Below are 19,763 nucleotides of genomic sequence, written 5' to 3' on the forward strand. Positions count from 1 at the left end.
TGATAACAGCCTCAGTTTGGAGGCTCTGCTTTTAATGTTGTGGTTCTGTTAGCTTGATGGTAACAGTTTAAACTGTTCGTGGTGAACATGTGAAGTTCACCAACTTCCTACATCAACTTTCATCCTGTAGGAGCTTCTTGGCTGCCTTTGGTACAAACATTGCCAATGTTCATGTCTCTTAACAGTGACTAAATTATCAGTTAATTATGGCTTCAGTCAGTTGATTTGCTGTTAAAATGTAGTTCACACATTAATTAATTTTGACGCGTAGCATCACCTATTTTACACACTGCGTGAAATGTTCGCACGTATGGCTGAGAGGTTTTTCATACATCTCTGCATGTGTGTGTGTACCATGTATTTGATGCATTATGGGGACCATTTTCCTGACACGTTACGTTGAGGGGACCCACTGCCACAACGCAATATGTGACCAGGCTTTGGTTACCACAAGGAGAAATGCTGTTTTTTGGGTTATGGGTTAGGTTTGGGACGAAGGGGTGAATTTGGTTTTGGTTAGGATTAGTGTTAGGGTTAGGCTGTAGAAATGAATGGAAGTCCACGGAAAGTCCCCGCAAAGATAGCGAAACAAACGTGTGCGCGCGGGCGCGTGTGTCTCTAGGTTAAAAAAAATACCGAAGCATCAAAACAAATGATATCGTGCTTTATGAGACAAATTTAGTAAAAACCCTTCATTTCAGAACGTTCTGAAGAAATGATCAAATATTTGCTCGTAGAAGTGAACATTTGTTGCTCTAAACACGCTGGAGTCGTTTGAACTGTTTTACAGTGCTGCTTCTGCTCATGCGTGCTGTGGTTCCTGCGCCTCAGGATGGGCTGTACTTTCAGACTGCAGTCAGAAATCAGCGCCTGGCCTGATCCAGCAGCAGCAGCAGCAGCAGCAGCAGCAGCAGCAGCAGCCTGCAGTCAGCCCCCATCACCCCGCCAGGCTCCAACAGGACCAGGATCTGCTTTCTCCATCGATCCGACTTAGGATGTGGAAATAGAGAGACTCAGTCTGAGCCCCAACAGGTGCCTCCCAGCATGGACAGGATAGGGGTCTCCTTCCTGGACCCTCTGGAGGACTACGAGCTCATCCACCGGATTGGTTGCGGAACCTACGGAGATGTGTTCAAGGTAAACGTGTTAAAGGCATGTTTTCACCGAGGCGGTGGGGCAACTACATGCCCGTGTGTTCGTTAACGTGAACAGCTGAGGATCTGCGCAGAATGCGCACAGGAAGTTTAACTTCCTGACATGAGAGTGAACCTGTTTGTGAACCAGACAGATTAGAGCTGCTGGGGTTATCCACCACGGAGTCCAAACTCCCTCCACCCACCAACGGATCAGATCAGATCCAATCGGGACGTGGCTGTGGGAATTTTACCTGTCAGAACCTTCCTGTCATGTCATCTGGACCCCTGCTGAGCCTCCACCCTCCCTCTGTTAAGCTCCTCATCTCAGTTGGGAATCACTTTTTTGTATATCATCTATTTATGTTGAGATATAGCAATTTATTACATATTACATGAATGTCCAATATTTCAGCCTGCTTTAGAAAATGTACAGCGTATCATTGTGTCTTTTTCCTCTGATCTGAGCGTCAGGATGCAAACATCCTGCTCTGTTCTCACCGCCCGGTGCCTTCTGCATCCTGCAGAAACTGGGCAAGAATTTGTATTGTTTCTTCTTTAAAAAAACCACCAAAAAAACCCCCCACACATCACATATTTCATATCTGTGATGTGAGGAGCTTAGGTGTAAACAGAAAAAAAATCATCACCACCTGGTTGTTGCAGTTTAGTTTGGATTTCATATTTAATATAATCCATGAAAACATGATCTGAGTTGCAGGGCTCCAGGGCCGGTCCAACGGTTGTACGGGAACTTGAGCAGAATTTGGTGTCCGGCAAACTTGTTGTTAAATTAAGCCCATCAGACTCCAAACACTAATAGAAGCATTTCAGTAATGTTTTGGGACTTGGATAGATTACATTGGTTGGCCTCAGTTGAAATCAGCAGTTAATTGTGGAATGTTTTTGCCAACAAGCACAACACAAAGACTGAAGTTTGAAATCCAGTGAATCACAGAGGATAGGGAGCACAGTGAATAGTGAACAGCTACAATGAGATTCCTTCTCAAGACGCTTAGAACTGTCCATTCTAATAGCTCACACATCAAATATACCTTAAATATTCAATAATATGTAAAGACAATAAATGGCCCTTCTGGATTGGCTGCTTTGCAAATGCTGGTTGTGTTTAACTCAATAATAATTTTTTTCTATTTCTAAGCTCAAACTTAAAGCTAAATTAAAAAGCGCTAAATCAGAATGAAAGTCAGCTGTGGAAACATAAAGCAGAGCCGTCCTGATCCAGATTCATTCATGTCTTCTGAAACACCAGGATTTCTTCTCGGCTGGCCCACAGAATATTTGTGGTTTGACAAAACGATCTGTTGGGGTTAAAATCAGGTGACGTCCTTCAACCCAACCTAGTTTTAGATTGTTTGGAATGTTGGACTGTTTTCAGAAACAGTCGTTCTATGAAGTGTTTCTCAGCCAGGAGATAGTTTCAGTTTCCTCTAGTTGAAATTTTCTCCACCTGCTCTGGTGGCCGTCGGCCCCATGAGACTCTCGGAGTGGTAAAGGAAGTGATGCGTTTTCAGTTAGCAGCCGGTGGTTTGTTCAGTGCACAGATTGGCAGGTGTGTAAATGGTGGAAGAGTTCTTGTTTACAGATTTTTCCTTTCTCTCTTCAGTTGCTCTTATCTTGTTGAAGCAGTTGTATGCTGAGACCGGCTGCATTTAGCTTGATTTCAGTTTGAAAGAGAAGGTTTTTACAGTCTAAAACATGAAGCGTACTGATTTAGCTGCCTGCTGGGTTTTTACAGTGTTCAATACAAAAGTATGTGCAAAAAGCATTTGGATGACAGGTCTCAGCGTGTCTTTTGGCACTAAAGTTTTACCTGCTTGTGTTCGTTAGCATTAGAAATATCTGGCCTGGAGCTGTAGAGACACTGAACACACTATCACATCATCCCCTGTTTGACTCCATGTGCTGTGTTCACATGTTACAAATTAGAAGTACAAACCAAAATAGCGGCACAGACCCGACAGAACTGTACCGAGCAACCGCTGGTTCCCGCTCTCTGATGGGGCCACAGACCTTCAGCCTCTGATCAGCTGACTGACAGTCTGCAGTACCTTTGTATTACTCTGACAGCTGAACATACTGTGGCCTGTGTCTCAGCTGGGAATGGGAGCAGCGCCACATACAGTCACAGACAATAGCACATTATGACTTCCCACTTCTCCTGTTGGCGGATTTGGTGGAGCTGCATCGTCTGGCGTGGAGGGAGAAACCTCTGGACATGTGACTGTGTGGGCGGTCAATAGATCCTGGTGTTACTCAGTTCAAGTGTGTGGCTCTCAGAAACCACAAAGCCCTCTCTGATTCTGTCATATTATTATAAATGTTATATAGATACAGTTTGAGTGCAGGTTCATCATTAGCTGAATTGAGGTCAAATAAAGATAACGACCTTGAGATGATTTCAGGATGATTGATTGATTTTTTTTCTTCTCATCTTTATTGTTAAAACATTAAAAATAATTCCCCCCTCCCAATCCCTTTTTTTCTCCTTTTTTGTGGAGAAAAAAAATGTATTTTGTGTAAAAACATTCTGCCCATCTAATCCACATGTGTGGGGGTGGGCACATGTACATCCTAAAACTAAACGCGTCATGATCTTTGGTTTTTTGAGTTAGTTTTTGTTTTGTTAATTTCTGTTCCTTAGTTCCTTTTGTTTGATTAGATCAGCCGTGTTTCTGTTCTTCTTTGGTTCAGTCCTTTCGTAGTGAGTCTAGTTTATTATGTTTATTTCTTGTCTAATTATTCTGTTACTCTAGTTTAATTACTTTAATTACTTCTTGGGTGTAGTTATTCTTTAGGGTTTGAATTATTTCCTTCTCCCCTGTACCACTCTTTCTCTCTCTCCTCTGGAGAGGGGTGGGGGGCAATGTGCTAGGGGAACCTCAGGAACAAGAAGTTGTGGTGTTTAAACAATAAAACAATACTCAACTGGTAACAGCGGTACAAGTGTAAGAAAATGTGACTTAAAAATCTTCCACACCATCTCCCTGACTCGGTTCCTTCAGACTAGCCTGCAGTAATTAGCAAACTGTGCATCCGCTGAGCTCATTATAGGAGCTACTTCTCAGAGTAACGCTGGTAAAAATTTGGTTAAACGGTTAATAGAGGAGAAATATTGTGAAGACTTCCTGAAGGTGGAGGATTAAAAAAGACAGCGGTACAAATTAAAGGAAGTAAATTTTCTTTTTAGTCATATTTTAAATGCGTAGCATTTATGTGTCGTTGTACTCCTACTGTGAAAACATCAAAATTCTCAGAAGAGTTCATGTTGAAAGGAAATGGCCTTTCAACATGTAAGGCAGCATCTTCAGATTAACAGTATGGAGCTACCAGAACAATCCCTGAACCTTCACCCAGTAGAAAACCTGAGGGATCACATCAAGCATTCTGTTCTCACAGAATCACCTGGAAACGCAGAGGAACTGGAATGAGGTCCAGAAGTCCTGGAGTACCTGCTCACTGCTGCCAGAAGTTAATAGTAATAATAATAGTATTAGTAGTAGGAACAATAATCCATTTTAATTGTTAGCACTTTTCAGGACACCCAAGGACGCCTTATAAGAAAAGAAAATACAAGAATACACTAAATATAAAAACTTAGGTAGAGGAAAAAAAGTTGGTTGACTTCATGCAAATCACATGTGAATCAGAGAGCAGAAACAGTGAATATGCAACTATATATTAGTTCAGTGATTTACAGGAACTTTATATCTTAAAGCATTTCTTGGTTTATACAATATAAACAATATAGACAACATATAATCCTATTTGGATTTGTAAAGAAAAATGCAGATATTGCTATCTATACAGCCTTTTCAATTTCTGCAGAGCGAGAACAAATGTGATACATTTTTATTCATGTTTTCCTTTGTTATTCCATCTTTGGCTTTTCCAATGTCTTCATGGGAATAAGAACAATTATCAGGATTGTTTTTAAAAACACTTCTATTTAAGACAAAACTGTCTACTGTATGTGATTAACTTTACATAACTAGAGAAACTCTTATTGCACAAAGCGATACTGAGAGGTATATCAGCTAATATTTAGGTTAAATAAACGTGCACATGTGAAACATACGTTGACCGGTTTGTGTTAATGTAATTTAGGAATGTTTGCTGATGCACATTTGACATGCAGCATGTTCAGATTCCACATCTAGGATTCAAACCCCACATATACTTGCATCAGACCAAACACTTTCATTTTAAGTAAAGAATATCATTCTCTGAAGTCACATTATGCTACTGGATACAAACCTAAACAGCACAAGATTACTGCTTTATTTTTTGTGACTTTTTTTGCCTGTTAAGCATTTAGAAAAGCTTGGGCTCAATTTAGTTAAATTACAGTTTTAATAATAGTTGTATGTACTGTATCTCTGGCTATGAGGTAGTTTTGGTGTCTGCTGAAGTGAAGTGTTCTCTTCCTGCTGCTGTATGTATACAAGCCTCATTGAGCATTAGTTTAAAAAAACACTTTGTGACATCATTACTGTAGCTACAGGAAGCTCTAAAGTGGAACAGGAAAGAAAACAGGAAGTAGAAATCTGACAGGCTACAGGTTTTGTTGAGGGAAACTGTTTGTTCCATCCATTGGTTCTTACCTCATTTGTTATGGATGCCCTGAGCGGAAACCAGTCATTCTGTTAGTGAATGGGAATGACTAAAGTTTTCAGGAATAACTGAGGACAGTTCAATTAAAGTATTTAAAAATAACGTTCAGCATTTATTCATGACTTATGCAAAGAGAAATACCTAAACATTTACTGGTTCCTTGAAGTTGAACAATATTTTTTCCATTTTCCATGACGACAACTTTGCGATGTTAAGTTTTCAGAATATATGGGATGCCATGTGGTCCACTGTGAAAGGTTATCCAGATTGTGGCACAGACTAACTATGTCAAGAAAGTGGTACATACCATAAAATGTTGTGGTCCTAATGCTTAGCCTTGGAGGACTCCATGGAGAAACCCAGAGAAAGCTCTCCATCATCCCCCATGCTGCTGTCAGTCAGAATGCAAGAAACTTTTATGGTTGCTGGCAAACTTGTGAATCACTTTGGTCAACTGTTGTTTTCATATGTGCTATATTAATAAGTAATATAGACTCCTGTGGCAGCCTGTATTATTATTTATATGTGTGCTATATAAATAAATATACAAGTAATTATGTCATTGACATAGTGAATAAGACAATTCACAATGTCAACGATGTAGTTTTTCCTTTTTATGTGGTGTTATTAAAAGGTTTTTTAAATTTTTTTTTACATATTCTTCAACATGGCTGCCATGATAAACCCGTCTTAGCCCACATGAGACTTTCGTAAGTCAACCACTTGAGCTGGTCTTGAGATGTGGCACTGTGTGATGATTACACAAACACTGCTGCTCACACACCTCTCCTCCACCACTTCCTACCAACGCAACATGTTTTCTCTGTGAAAACGTCTCTTTCTCCTGCAGGTTAACGTCAGGCCTCCTCTGTCCCGGTAACAGCTCACAAAGCAGCCAGATGTCTCAGACAAGATTTCCAATTATCTTGATTTTTGACTCTTGCTCTCTGTGTTAGACAGTTTATGCTCTAGTTTGATCAAATCTGGATTTTAATTTAATAACCGTTTATCCCAAAGGGAAATTAGATCATGATGATTTCATTTGACATGACTTCATGTAATATGTAATTTGTCAAAATTTTCAGTGATGTAAATTAAAGATGGTGACTTTGTTGTGATTGAAGTAGCGCCTCATTAAAACACCTACCATCTCAGATTTCTTCTGTATCTGTGTTTTGTCACAGATTATGATTTCAATTTATGCCAATCCTCTTGTTTCTCAGAAAAAAATTTACCAAAAAAAAAAAGAAAAATCTAATCTTTAAACCCGAGACTTCTGGGAAAACATTATGGAGACTACGAAGAAAAAAGTGAAACTTTTTACAATGTGCGTGTTGTTTAATTCTAACTACTAGATGCTAACATAGCAGAAAAGAAACTGCAGCATACCTTCATTCAAACAGTGTCCTGGTATGAGTCTTTCTTACTTCTGGACCTGATCTACCTGCTCTACCTGAACCATGAATTCTGCTTTACCAGACACGTCCAGCCAGAAGTTTGTTTCTTCAACTAGTTGTTGTAGAGGCTGATAGCTGTGGGCAGAAGGGATCTCCTGTAACAGTCTGTATTACAGTGAATTTGAAGAAGCCTCTGACTGAAGACACTCATATGTTTCATGAAGAAGATGCTCAGGGTTGTCCATCATTTCCTTGATTTTCTTTATTTCCTCTCTCTATCTGCCTGCCATTAAAAAAAGTTAATTTAAGCACACAGGTGGTTGCAGTAGGAGACACTCTAAATCCTGTTTTATGTGTCATAGCTGTTTGAACACCCCCCCCCCCCCCCCACACACACACCACCCACACACACACACACCCACGCACACACACACACAAAGCACTGTTCTTTAAGTCTTGATCTAGTCCTTCTTCCCCAGGCATTCCTTCTGTTTTTGCAGTTTTTTCTCGTGGCTAAATTTTTCCAATCAACCTAATTTTTGTATCAAAGATGCAAAGGATGACTGGTTTTATGAGAGGAAAGAACCCGACTCATTTCTTTAGACCTTTAAGTGTGACAGAAAAGTAAGAATCAGAAGAACTCTGAAAGGAGGAAATACGTTCCGTATGAACTGTGATACTGTGTTTGGCCCAGACGGTGGAAGGACCAAACTTGAACCTCTAGTTCCTTTCTTTTTGATTACTCTGGACTAAAGTGTTTGTAAAACAACCTACTGTAGAGTTCTTGATCAGACTGAGAATAAAGGAGGAGGTTAGAGGTAGAACTGAAGTTAAACAGACAAACACTGTGCAGGTTTTCTCCAGACATTCATCTACAGTCTGATTGTATAAAGTATGAAGCTATTAAAGTATAGATATTGATTCCTTTAATAGCTTTTTGACATCATTTATTTTTATTCTATTCCAGGCCCGCAGCATCAGGACATCTGAACTGGCAGCGATTAAAATCGTCAAGCTGGATCCTGGTAGGTTTAAGAGTTTAAACTCAAATTTCACACCAGTCAGTTTTACTCTGAGTCACTGACTGAAATGATGTTATTTAGGATTCCTTGAGATTGACCATCAAATGATTTTACACTTTATCTTCCATCCATTTTCTTTACACCCTTGTCCCTATTGGGGTCACCAGGGGTGCTGGTGCCTCTCCAGAGAACGTTCCGGGCAAGAGGAGGGGTTCACCCTGGACAGGTCGCCAGTCTGTCTCAGGGCAACACAGAGACAGACAGGACAAACAACCACACAGTCACATCTAGGGAGAATTTAGAGAGACCAATTTACCTGACAGTCATGTTTTAGGGGAAGCCTGAGTAACTGGAGAGAACCCACCATGCACACGGAGAACATTCAAACTCCATGCAGAAAAATCCTGGGCCGGGAATCGAACCCAAGACTTTCTTGCTGCAAGGCAACAGTGCCACCTACTGCGCCACTGTGCAGCCCACATTTTATCTTTTATTTTAAAAAGATAAAGGTTAAAAAGGAAAGCTATGTGTGATGCTTCTTTAGCAGCAGGAACTTTTCATTCTCCCCGTCTCACATGTCTCTGACACGTTTGTAGGAAATGTAGGTCCACTCTTCTTTACAACATGGTTGTGGTTCATTGTGGCTCATTTGCAGCTCGCATCCCAATAAGGTCCTATCAAAATGTTTCAACCAGGTTCTGGACTTTGACTGGACCGTTGCAACATCTGGATTCTTTTCCTTTTCAGCCCTTGTATTTTAGATTTCCTGTCCTGTTCATTGTTCCACTGATGAAGCTTCAACTGTAGAGCAGATTCTAGAATACTTTGGTTGATGGATAACTCATAGACTACACACTTCATGGCTCCTAGTCCTATGACACCAAAACCAGCCCAGATCATCTCCCCTCCACCATTGTGCGTCACAGTAATCATAACTTGCTATTTTAGTTTTTTGCCATGTTTTTGCCATCAACATCTCGTCTTTTCTCGTCAGCGACATTATTCCAGACATTTATTCTAATGTTCCTTCATTAGAAAACATAACCATTTTGAAACATTTCCTATCATCTCTAAATACATCATAGTTCTGACATTATGGACATTTTTGGGGAACGTCCACTACTAAAACAATTTCCAGCTGTCCTAAATGTTTTGGTTTTTTTTGCTTAGCAAACCTTTATAGAGTTCAGACATCATGAATCTTCCTATGTTGTTGAGCAGCAGCCAAAGAAATCAACCCTACATTTATAGAGGCAGTCATGATTGTAAATGAGAATCATGTAATCTTTGGTTAGATGTATCTAACCAAAGATTTCTATGGAAGCATTAAGGGTGTTTGTTTTTTCGACCTTGTATTTTTTTTTTCTCTGTTGCTTTCATTTAGCAGTAACTTTATGTAGTGCCACTTCAAAGGAGTTCTAATCAGTGGTTACCTTGGTTGGTCAGATTTACTTTATTCGTGATCAAATGAGGTCAATTGACGACACGGCTTGTTCTAAACGAGCAATGTTTTCCTCAAAAGGCTTTTTATGCAATGGTCTGATGAAAGAGGGGGTCACCTTGGACAGGTCACCAGTCCATCACAGGGCAAAAGGTCCATCCCACTTTGTATACAAATAATTGTTGTGACTTTTCATAAGCCCAATGCATTATGGGAGTCAGAGATACAATGATTGTAGGCTGATGTTGGATAAAAAAGGAGTCACCTGGTTGTTCTGTGTACTCTCAGTGCAGGAAGACTCCATCATAAACCATACAGTTGATGTTTTCTGTCCCAACAGATGAAACAGGGACGAGGCTCAGGATTTAGTTTGGCTTGTGTTTTCTTCTTGGCTGAAAGTGAATCGTTTTCAATTAGATGAACATTATGAATGAATTGAATTACGGTACAGTCAGAATAAAGACATATTAGAATAAAATAGAGCCTGCGGCTAACCTACCAATTAACAGGTAGGTTAATTACAGGCCCCTAGAACCACTGCAATTTATTCTGCGTCTATATTTCCAACCTTCAGAATACGCAGCACCCTGTTACAATATTGTTCTGTAACGTCTGAATGGGTGAAATTGCAGGCTGTCTTACAGAGCACCACAGTAAACAGGTGGCCCAACCTCTGCAGACCATAAATACATCCTACCCTATAGCTGTTAGTGCAGGTCTGTAATTTTCTCTCCTTGTGTTTGTGACATGAGAGTTGAGAGGAAAACACTCACTTAGACGTCTGTCTGGACAGGTGATGACATCACATCCATCCAGCAGGAGATCACCATGATGAAGGAATGCAAGCACAAAAACATTGTGGCCTACTTCGGCAGCTATCACAGGTGATGAATGTTTTTAACACAGGAGGGAAGCTACTGGGATTGTACATGGGTGAAAATGTTTGGGAGTTGAATGTTTATTTTCCCCACGATGCAGCTGGATTCCTCTGCCGCTGGTTTTAGTCGGCGCAGCAGCAGCATGTCTTACTGGATCTATCAACGTCCTTAAATGATAGAGTAAATATGGAATATATTAAAAGCTGCTACTTTACAGTAGTGAATTAATTATAAATCCTCTACACTCCCATGTTAAAATGTGTTTTCTGATAGAAAATTTTGATTCACTTGAAAACATTCTACACATTTACATGTACACTTTCTAATTCAACTGAAAAACACATTTATTGGGGGAAAAATATATTTATATATAAATCCTAAACACATATAAAGGTGTTTATACAGGCTGTGGTTCTTTGGTACTGTGTTGTTAGACCCTCATGCTCTGTGTTGAACCACCTTTTAATTCAGTTTCAGTCCTCTTAGGTACACACCTCTCAACATTTAAGCTGAAATAAGGTTCACCTGATCTGGCTGGATTTTCCTGCCAATTGTTTCCTTCAACTAAAATATAATTTGCAGAAAGGTGGCAAAGAACCTCAACTATATCATTGCTCAAATCCACCTCATTTTCCAACCCGTCCAGTCCTTCTGTAAAGGTTCCAGTGAGCACTGTTCGTTATTCAGCCTTAAACTGGGCTCGTCCAGCTGCTCACTGCAAAATTTTATACAGTGGAGCAAAAATAATTATCAGTGTTTAAGAACCACAGACCACTAGGGGAGACCTTCAGAAGGACCTGTAATTAGCAGGTACAATTGTTAAAACAAACAAACAAAAAATCATTATGTAATGCATTCAACCACTGTGGCCTGTATGCATTTTCATCATGTAAAACTCCACTGCTGAAGAAAAAGCATGTTTAAAAAGACAAACTGGAAGCTTGTCAGCAAGGCTGCCAGGAGTCTGACATTGATGGATTGATTCATGTTGGCCTTATTTATTTCTTGACACTAAGCTGCCATTTCAGCAGCAGTGAAAAGTTTGTGTCTCCACAGGAACACCAAGCTGTGGATCTGCATGGAGTTCTGTGGGGGGGGATCGCTTCAGGACATGTACCAAGGTAACAAAACACTTAGATCCACTTTTAGTGCTTTCTGTGGCTGACTTTGATGTCGTCCTGTTTAACTGACATTCATTTTGTTCTGATATGTTTCTCCTTCTGTGGAATTTTTTTAAATTTTGTACTTTGGCACTTATCTTATAAAATTAGACCAAACTGTATGAAGTAAACTTACAATAAACCTTATATATTGCAAATTCCCTTTTTACTATTGTGAAAGAAAGGCCAACTTTAGAAAAAAAAAACATTCAGTGTTTGTTGGTCTCTAAGCTGTTAATCAAACTGTTGCTTGCAGTGACGGGTCCACTAAAAGAGAAACAGATAGCATTCGTGTGCAGGGAAACCCTTCAGGTAAGGCTTTTTGGCTCAAACTGTCTCATTGCTGATGAATTTTTATTAAAGTAAACTTTAAACAGAAATACTGCTGCAGCCTACCAGCTAAACCTTACTATCTTACTGTCATTGTGGCACACTGATAGACTCTGTGGTCTTCATTGGGTAATCAGTCTTGGTTAATCTTCTTATGGAGCCATGAATAGAACCAGTTCTACTGTTACCTCAATGCTCTTTACAAGACAAACAGGCCCAGTTCATATCCAACAATCTAACTTTATGACACAATGTTGGTGGTTCTTGTCATGTAATTGGTGGGATGCCAGGTGTCTTGACAGGCCCACTATGGCCATTTCTTCTGGGTTCTAGATTATAGATGGTGAGTCAGATGCTTTACAGATCTGGATCTCCCTGACAGTTGAATCTTCCTTCGTCTTTAACATACTTGAATTAAGATAATTCAAAATAAAAACTACATGTATGGTGTTTATCTAAATTACTTTCTGCCTTTTTTTCAGGGTTTGTATCACTTGCACGAAACAGGCAAAATGCACAGAGACATAAAGGTATGGTATCTCTGAGCCTGACTGGTGAGGTGATAAAATCTGGTAAACTGTGGGATATGCTGCACATGCAAACTTAGATGTGTGTCTGCACCTTTTAGGGAGCTAACATCCTTTTGACTGAACGAGGTGACGTCAAGCTGGGCAAGTAGAGATCTGCACTTACACACCTTCACAGACACTTAAACTGCATGAAAAAGCACCAGTTCCACTGGGAGATTATTTCACTTCTAAAAAGACAGTTTTCTCATGTAATAAGTGAAATAATCTGCCAATGGAACTAGAACTTTTGCATCAATATTAAGGAACTATTGACTTAAAACATGCTCTTATTTCTTGCTGCAAGTTACTTGTAAGACAATTTTGTTCTGCATTAATTCTAGTTTACAAAGATATTTAGGTAACACTTTATTTGACAGGGTGTGCATAAGACTAAAATGACAGTGTCATAAACTTGACATAACACCTGACATGAAGATGAAGGAAGTCTTCATGTCTATTTACAAGTGTTGTCATGAAGTGTCATTCGGTAAATAAAGACACTTTTAATTCAAAGTTGCATTAAAAGTCCATTGAATTTATCAACTTTGCATTACAACAGTCATGAAGACTCCTTCATGTTCATAACAGCTGTTATGTCACGTTTATGACAGTGTCATGTCAGTCTAATGCGCCAAATAAAGTGTTACCTAAATGTCTTTGTAAACTTGAAATAATACAGAACAAAATTATCTTACAAGTAACTTACAGCAAGAAATAAGAGCATGTTTTAAGTTTACTAGACCAAAATTACTTGTCAAGGTGTTGTGTTTTTGCAGTGTGCACATCCAAAGGGTCGACTCTATGGCATGTCTGAAGCTATCTGTGTTGGATTTCAGCCTCCAACATGACTGTGTGTTTGTCTCTTCTTCCTGCTGTGTGTAGCTGACTTTGGAGTGGCAGCAGAGATTAGTGCTTCAGTGGCCAAAAGAAAGTCTTTTATTGGAACTCCTTACTGGTGAGCTGACCCAAACTTCCCTCTCTACCTTATAACTGTTGATGTGTTGGATGTGTCTGGAACAGACAGTGGTGTTCATGCTCCAAACAATCAATCTAATGTTTCATGCTCCAGTCTGACAGGGGGAGCGTGATGCGGGTTTGGCCTCTTTAGAGTTTCTAAATCCTTTTTTTAACAGACCGTGCTTGAATAGTGAACTTCTGTTTACTTCAGACAACTAATGTCGGTTTGTCAAGGCACATTTTTTTAAGGTTAAGTATGTCATTTACTTATATTTTATTCTTTTGACAATTGTTTTTATTATTATTAATTCATGCCCTTCCTGTAAAAAAAATACTTGATCTATAATTTCTCATTTATTTCATTTGAATGCTTTGCTTTTATTTGTTTCCTAAAGTTAAGGTTGGACATATTCAAAAAGGGAATATGCTCTACTGTTCTTAATCCAGGCTTTGGCTCTTTTTCTTTTCCAGCTAAAAAGACATTTTTGAAAATTGTTTTCCAGGCTTTCTAAACATATTTTAGAGGTTGTTTTTTTTTTGGACATTGGTTGTTTATTCTTGACTTAAGTTTGCTAAGCTAAAACAGAAGCATTACATGAAGAAGACGATTTCCCAAGATCACAAATGAAGCAGCTTTATCAAGGATGTGTCTGGATTGTGTTAAACATTTAGGTTAGCATTCCTGTTAATTTTTAGACCACTTTTTATGACTTTTTTCTCCTTGTGTATTCTCTCAAACAATTGAAGAAATGACTGCTCTCCCTGCAAAGTATTCTTCTTGAACTGAACTGAAAATCTGCAGATTATCCTCAGAAATCCTCTGAGACTTGCAGGAAGCCTTGTGCACCATAGAGCTGTTCCTGTTATTGTTCTTCAGCTGTGTTCATGGGTTTGGTGGAAGAATCAGTTTTAAATCAAAACACTCAACAGAGCTTTACTTCATCACAATTACAAGGTACATTAATATCATACAGTGTATGCAGAGATGCATGTTAGATGGCATTTTATTTTTCCTCTCTTTCTCATCTGTTCTTCCAGTTCTGTGTGAACTTTAACATTTTATCATCAGTGCCTGGTGAGACTGTTCAACTGGCTCAATGTTATGTTAGCATGTAAAATGTAAGTTCATAACACTTGAAATATATTACTGTTCATGTTCCACTCTTTTTATATAGCAAAGGACTACAGCAAATGGTCCGTTGCTATATGAATATTGCATACAACCGGCTTTCTAATCAGACGACCAGACAGATCTGGTCTGCATTTCAAGGATATTGAGCTGTTAGCATGTCATCAGAGTCACACATCAACAGTCTTCAGTCAGAAGCCTCTTCAGATTTGTTGCAAGACTGACTGCTACTGGAGCTCCTACCTGACAACAACTCCACCATCCAGAATGATTCATTGAAAAGATCTATCTGATCTACAGCAGAGTGAGATAAGGACTGGTTCCCACCAGAGAGGAATGTGAGAGCATTCTCTCTCTCTCCCCCTCTCTCTCTCTCTCTCTTTGTGTTGGTGCTGAAGTTTGCACTAATTTTAGAACCTTGTACGAAAACGGCAGGAGCAGAAACACAAAAAACTCACCCTCACACACCCCCACACACTAACAGCAGGATTAAACTTGCTGAGGACACAGAACCTTTCCTCTTCCCCTGTTCAGGATGGCTCCAGAGGTGGCTGCAGTGGAGAAGAAGGGCGGCTACAACCACTTGTGTGATATCTGGGCTGTTGGCATCACTGCCATCGAGTTGGCTGAGCTCCAGCCGCCCATGTTTGACCTCCACCCAATGAGGTGAGTCAGCACAGACAGCTGGCAGAGTGACTCAGACAGGAGACAACCAGACTCACAGAGACCACAGAAAACACATTATGGCGAGCAGTAAAGGTCAATTTATTCTCTGCAATGAAATGTGTTTCAGAGCATTGATGCTGATGTCCAAGAGCAGTTTCCAGCCTCCAAAACTAAAGGATAAAGCCAAGTGGTGAGTTTTACTGAGCTGCTTAAAAATGATGTAGAGTAGCAGGTGAAATGATCCAAAGATGAAGATGAACCTTTCTGTAAAACAGGAAACTATCTTTTGTGTAGTTTGTCAGACAAACTGTCTGACTTTTCTTAGATTCTAATTTGTTCTTATTGGAATCTTGCTTAGCAGAACTTGTACATGGATTACTTTTTAAATCCATATAGCTGACATATAGACAGTTTGCAATAGTGATGAGAAATTAGAAGATATTTTTCTTTTTTTATTAGTAAATATAAAATAAATATGTAATATAAAGGTAATTAAAATTCTGTGAATAAAACAAATGTTCACAAAGGCCTTACAGGTGAAAAGAAGAAAAAACGTTAAATTGATTTACACAGTGTTTGATGGAATATCTCATTTTTAAAGCCTGTTGTCCTTCAAATGAATCATTTCTGTGATAAGCCTCTGGGCAGACATCAGGAAATCACGAGGCTTTGGGGCCATTTAACAGGGCATCGCTACTGTCTGTCACAGAGACATTAGTTTCTTTTTCTTCATTTTCTAATAGAAATTTTTGCAATTTTTCGGCACACTTTTCAATCTGTGCTTAAAACCTCTGAGCAAAATGGAGAAGTGTAAGGAAAAAAACAGTAAACTAAAAACTTGTGTTTTTAGATGAGTGATTAGTGACACAGCTGCCTGACGTGGTTCTGTATCCATTTGTGTTGTGAGATTATGAAACAGTTTAAGTGTGGATGAGAGGGGGGAAAAGAGAAAAGATTATTCTGAAAGGAATTTATTATGGATTATGAAAGTTTGAAGAGTGTGTTATGTCTGTTCCTGGGGGAATATGTACTGTTTATGTGGGGGTGTGTGGGCGTGTGTGTGGGTGTGTATAGTGTGAGTACTTTTATTTAGTTGTAGGCTCTGATTATATGTTGTATTTAGGAGTATTGATGTGTAGATTTATTAACTAATACTAAAGTGAGGTGAGATTCAGTGAATATAAACTCCCCCCAGCTCCAGTGTATGAATGTGTGGCGTATGTGGAGGTCTGAGGTCACTTTGTTTACATTGTATTTAGTTCTTTTTTTTAATATTGGCATGTTTGAAATAAAAAAGACAAGTGACAAGAGAGGGGTGCAACTCTACACAAGAATTGAACAAAAGACAGTTGTGTGTCTTGTGAAGACACTATCAAATTTTGAAGAATTAGAAATTGTGGTTTATTTTATTAGTATGTCCACATGCAGCCAGGGGACAAGAATGTCAGTAAGTGTTAAAGTGGTTCTAATGAAACGTTTGGAAAAAGACACACCTAGCTTCCCACTCCCATCTCATGTCTCATAACAAAGCTTCTACACATAAAAGCCTTTTTCTCCCCTTTAACCTCCAAATGCCCTGGTTTTCAGCCACACTGAAGAGTTTTACCCTGATCTGGATCTGTAGGAAATCCATCCCATGGTTTACTAAGGAAGACCCACCTAGTTCTGAGCCCCACCCCTCTCCCTTCAATGAGCCTCAGGAATGTTGTTTTAATTACTTCGGGCTTAAGGCAACCTTTTAAAACCTCCCATAAATTTATGAACCATACCCAGACACTATTTTTACCACCACTGAAAAACTAAAGATTGAGGTGACTCAAATAATCGAAGGCCCACGTCTTCTCCAAGATTTTAGATGCTTCTTCAGTAATTATTTGCAAGTACAGCTTAATTCAGAAGTGCAGATTCAAAGGGTAAAATTAAATCAGTTTAACTAACCTGTCATTCACTAATGCTGGAACTGAAGGATGCTGAGTGGAAGCTATCAGAGTGTCATGGTATGCGGTGTAGATGGTGGTGAGGCAGACGCTGTAGACCCAGGTATGATGAATAATGAATTTAATAAGGCAACACACAGTCCAAAACAGTCCCAAAGCAGCACGGCCGAGCTAAAGCCAGGGCTCGACGCCGGTAGCAACCGGTTAACGAGGGACGAAAGGTAGACAGGGCACACAGGAACGGCACGACAAACGCCAAGGGCGGCAAGTAACGACAAGGACCCGACAGAGACGCAGACACACAGGTGGCATTAAATACACGGGAGGGTAATCACAGAAACGAGACACACCTGGGAACAATTAAGGGGAAGACAGGACAACGAAGAGACTCAAGGACAAGGAAAACTCTAAATAAATACACAGACAACACAGAACATGACACAGAGAGGTTTTCATACCCCAGTCAGATTGGATCTTCTGGAAAATGACTTAAAAATTCCTTGAGTGGAAGGCAGACTGCAGCTCAGTCTTCTTTTCCTCTGATGGATTCTCACTGACCATGTTTTTTGTCTTTGTGGTTTGAGCCACAGTCTTTGGAACTTAGAGGTTACAAAGCATAGTCTTCAGCCCATCTATGGCCCCGGGGCCTCTACTCCTGCTGTAGGGTTCTTTGTCCATCTTGATCATAGCTCAGTGTCTGCCTGGAGGAGACAACCACTTTCTCCTACTTTCCTCCTCTTTTTTTTGTACCCCTCCAGGGGGTCTTTTGTGGGCTCTAGTGTCCCTTTTACAAAAGTAGGCTGACATGAAACAGGGAAGGCGAGGGGGGAAGACATGCGGCAAATGTCGTTGGGTCCGGGAGTCGAACTCGCGACGGCCGCGTCGAGAACTCAAGGCCTCCAAATACGGGTCGCGCTAACTGCTACGCCACCACGGCACGCCCCTACTTTCCTCCTCTTTATAAGGGTTTTCACCATAGAGATGCATTTCATTGGTTAGCTTTGTTGCCAGGCTCACTTCATTGGCTGTCTGTTTGGGTAAATAACGAACTCATCTTTTCCATGTAGTGTTCATGAACTTTCACCTTTCACCCACTTCTTTTCCCCTGGCTATTTGCAGACAGCTCCCCTTACTATTGTACATTACATAGCTTATGTTCTCTTCAAAATCAATGTAAAAAATGACATCTCATTTAACTGAAACTATTTTCATTTAATATGTAATAACGAACATGATTACATATTAATAATAATGTTCATTATTACATTATAATAATGTAATAATGAACATTATTATAATGTAATAATAATAGTAATTCTAAGGAATTACTTACAACTAAGTAATTCCTTAGTTGCATGATTTAACAACTAAGGAATTACTTCAGTCATGATCAAACAAGTATGCTTCTGTAAAAGAAAATATGAATAATCTGACCTGTGATGGACTGGTGACCTGTCCATGGTGACCCTGCCTATCATCTGGTAACCGCCAGAGATACACTAACACCCCTCATGTGTTATGATGAGGGTTGGTTGGTTGGTTGGTCTATAATTTTAACTGTTTACAATCAAAATCATAGTTGCTCACTTCTTTAAGAGAGAACTGACGATGTTAATACGTGTCTTTTGTCTTTGGCCCAACACTATAAAGTGTTATACTTTCTTCACAATCCTATTATGCATGGAAATAATGAATGGTCTCACCTGCTGTTTTTATTCCTCCTGTCACTCTCCTCTCTTTGCAGGACTGCAGGTTTCCACAGCTTTGTGAAGATGGCTCTCAATAAAAACCCCCGTAAAAGACCCTCAGCAGAGACACTGCTGCAGGTTAGATGGCCCTCCCTACTTTATAATTAAAGTTTGGGTTTACAAAATGATGTGTTCAATATTCATGAGCTCAATTTTAGCTTCAGCTATACAGACAGAAAAACGTCTGACAGAGGTTCTGTGACTGAAGAAAGAATGAAGTTAAGATGGAATTTATACTGTAAAGCATTAAAATAATGTAATGGAGACTGTAAGAAGAATGTAGTTCTAAATTTGGTTGAAGAACTGAACAAAAACTAGACAGTTTTTGTTCAGTTCTTCAGCCCAGAAAATCTGTGAAGCAGTTGTTGGAGCAGTGGCTTGTGTCTCTGAACTATTTATGGAGAAAGTTCAGCATACCTTGTTGTGGTTTCAGCATCCGTTTGTGACCCAGCTGCTGACCCGGAACCTGATCATTGAGCTGCTGGACATGGCCAACAACCCAGAGCTACACAGCGCTCTCACACACAGCATCGATGACAGCGAGCTGGAGGTCAGTGACTGAGGCTCATCAGGGCTCAGCAACATTTAAATAGTTCCTTAAAGCTGCATTATGAAATTTTTTACAAAGAATGTGTTTTTACATATTTGCTAAAACTTTCACCATGTTGTGACAGTATGTTATGAGACAGATAATCTGTGATAAGATTGATCTCCTCCACCTCCTTCCTGTGCTGCTATTGCAGTATGAAGAAATGCAGCAC

General features: G+C 39.7%; 1 protein-coding gene across 6 annotated transcripts in view; it reads left to right on the forward strand.

The window, feature by feature from the left end:
• Positions 1-845: 845 nt before the first annotated feature.
• map4k2 (mitogen-activated protein kinase kinase kinase kinase 2) overlaps positions 846-19,763 on the forward strand; it is a 36,831-nt gene continuing 17,913 nt past the window's right edge. For 5 of the 6 annotated variants that reach the window (XM_032583351.1, XM_032583353.1, XM_032583354.1 and 2 more), the window contains exons 1-12: positions 847-1,137; positions 8,133-8,190; positions 10,422-10,512; positions 11,563-11,627; positions 11,923-11,978; positions 12,479-12,526; positions 12,625-12,667; positions 13,448-13,520; positions 15,186-15,317; positions 15,445-15,507; positions 18,999-19,080; positions 19,436-19,552. In XM_032583351.1, the coding sequence (XP_032439242.1) occupies positions 1,045-1,137; positions 8,133-8,190; positions 10,422-10,512; positions 11,563-11,627; positions 11,923-11,978; positions 12,479-12,526; positions 12,625-12,667; positions 13,448-13,520; positions 15,186-15,317; positions 15,445-15,507; positions 18,999-19,080; positions 19,436-19,552 (921 nt within the window). In that variant the 5' untranslated portion in view covers positions 847-1,044. Of the gene's footprint in view, positions 1,138-8,132; positions 8,191-10,421; positions 10,513-11,562; positions 11,628-11,922; positions 11,979-12,478; positions 12,527-12,624; positions 12,668-13,447; positions 13,521-15,185; positions 15,318-15,444; positions 15,508-18,998; positions 19,081-19,435; positions 19,553-19,763 lie in introns of all 6 variants that reach the window. The other variant, XR_004341894.1, reaches the window with a different exon arrangement.

Source organism: Xiphophorus hellerii, chromosome 14, assembly GCF_003331165.1.
Source record: "Xiphophorus hellerii strain 12219 chromosome 14, Xiphophorus_hellerii-4.1, whole genome shotgun sequence".
In the NCBI taxonomy this organism is placed as follows: domain Eukaryota; kingdom Metazoa; phylum Chordata; class Actinopteri; order Cyprinodontiformes; family Poeciliidae; genus Xiphophorus; species Xiphophorus hellerii.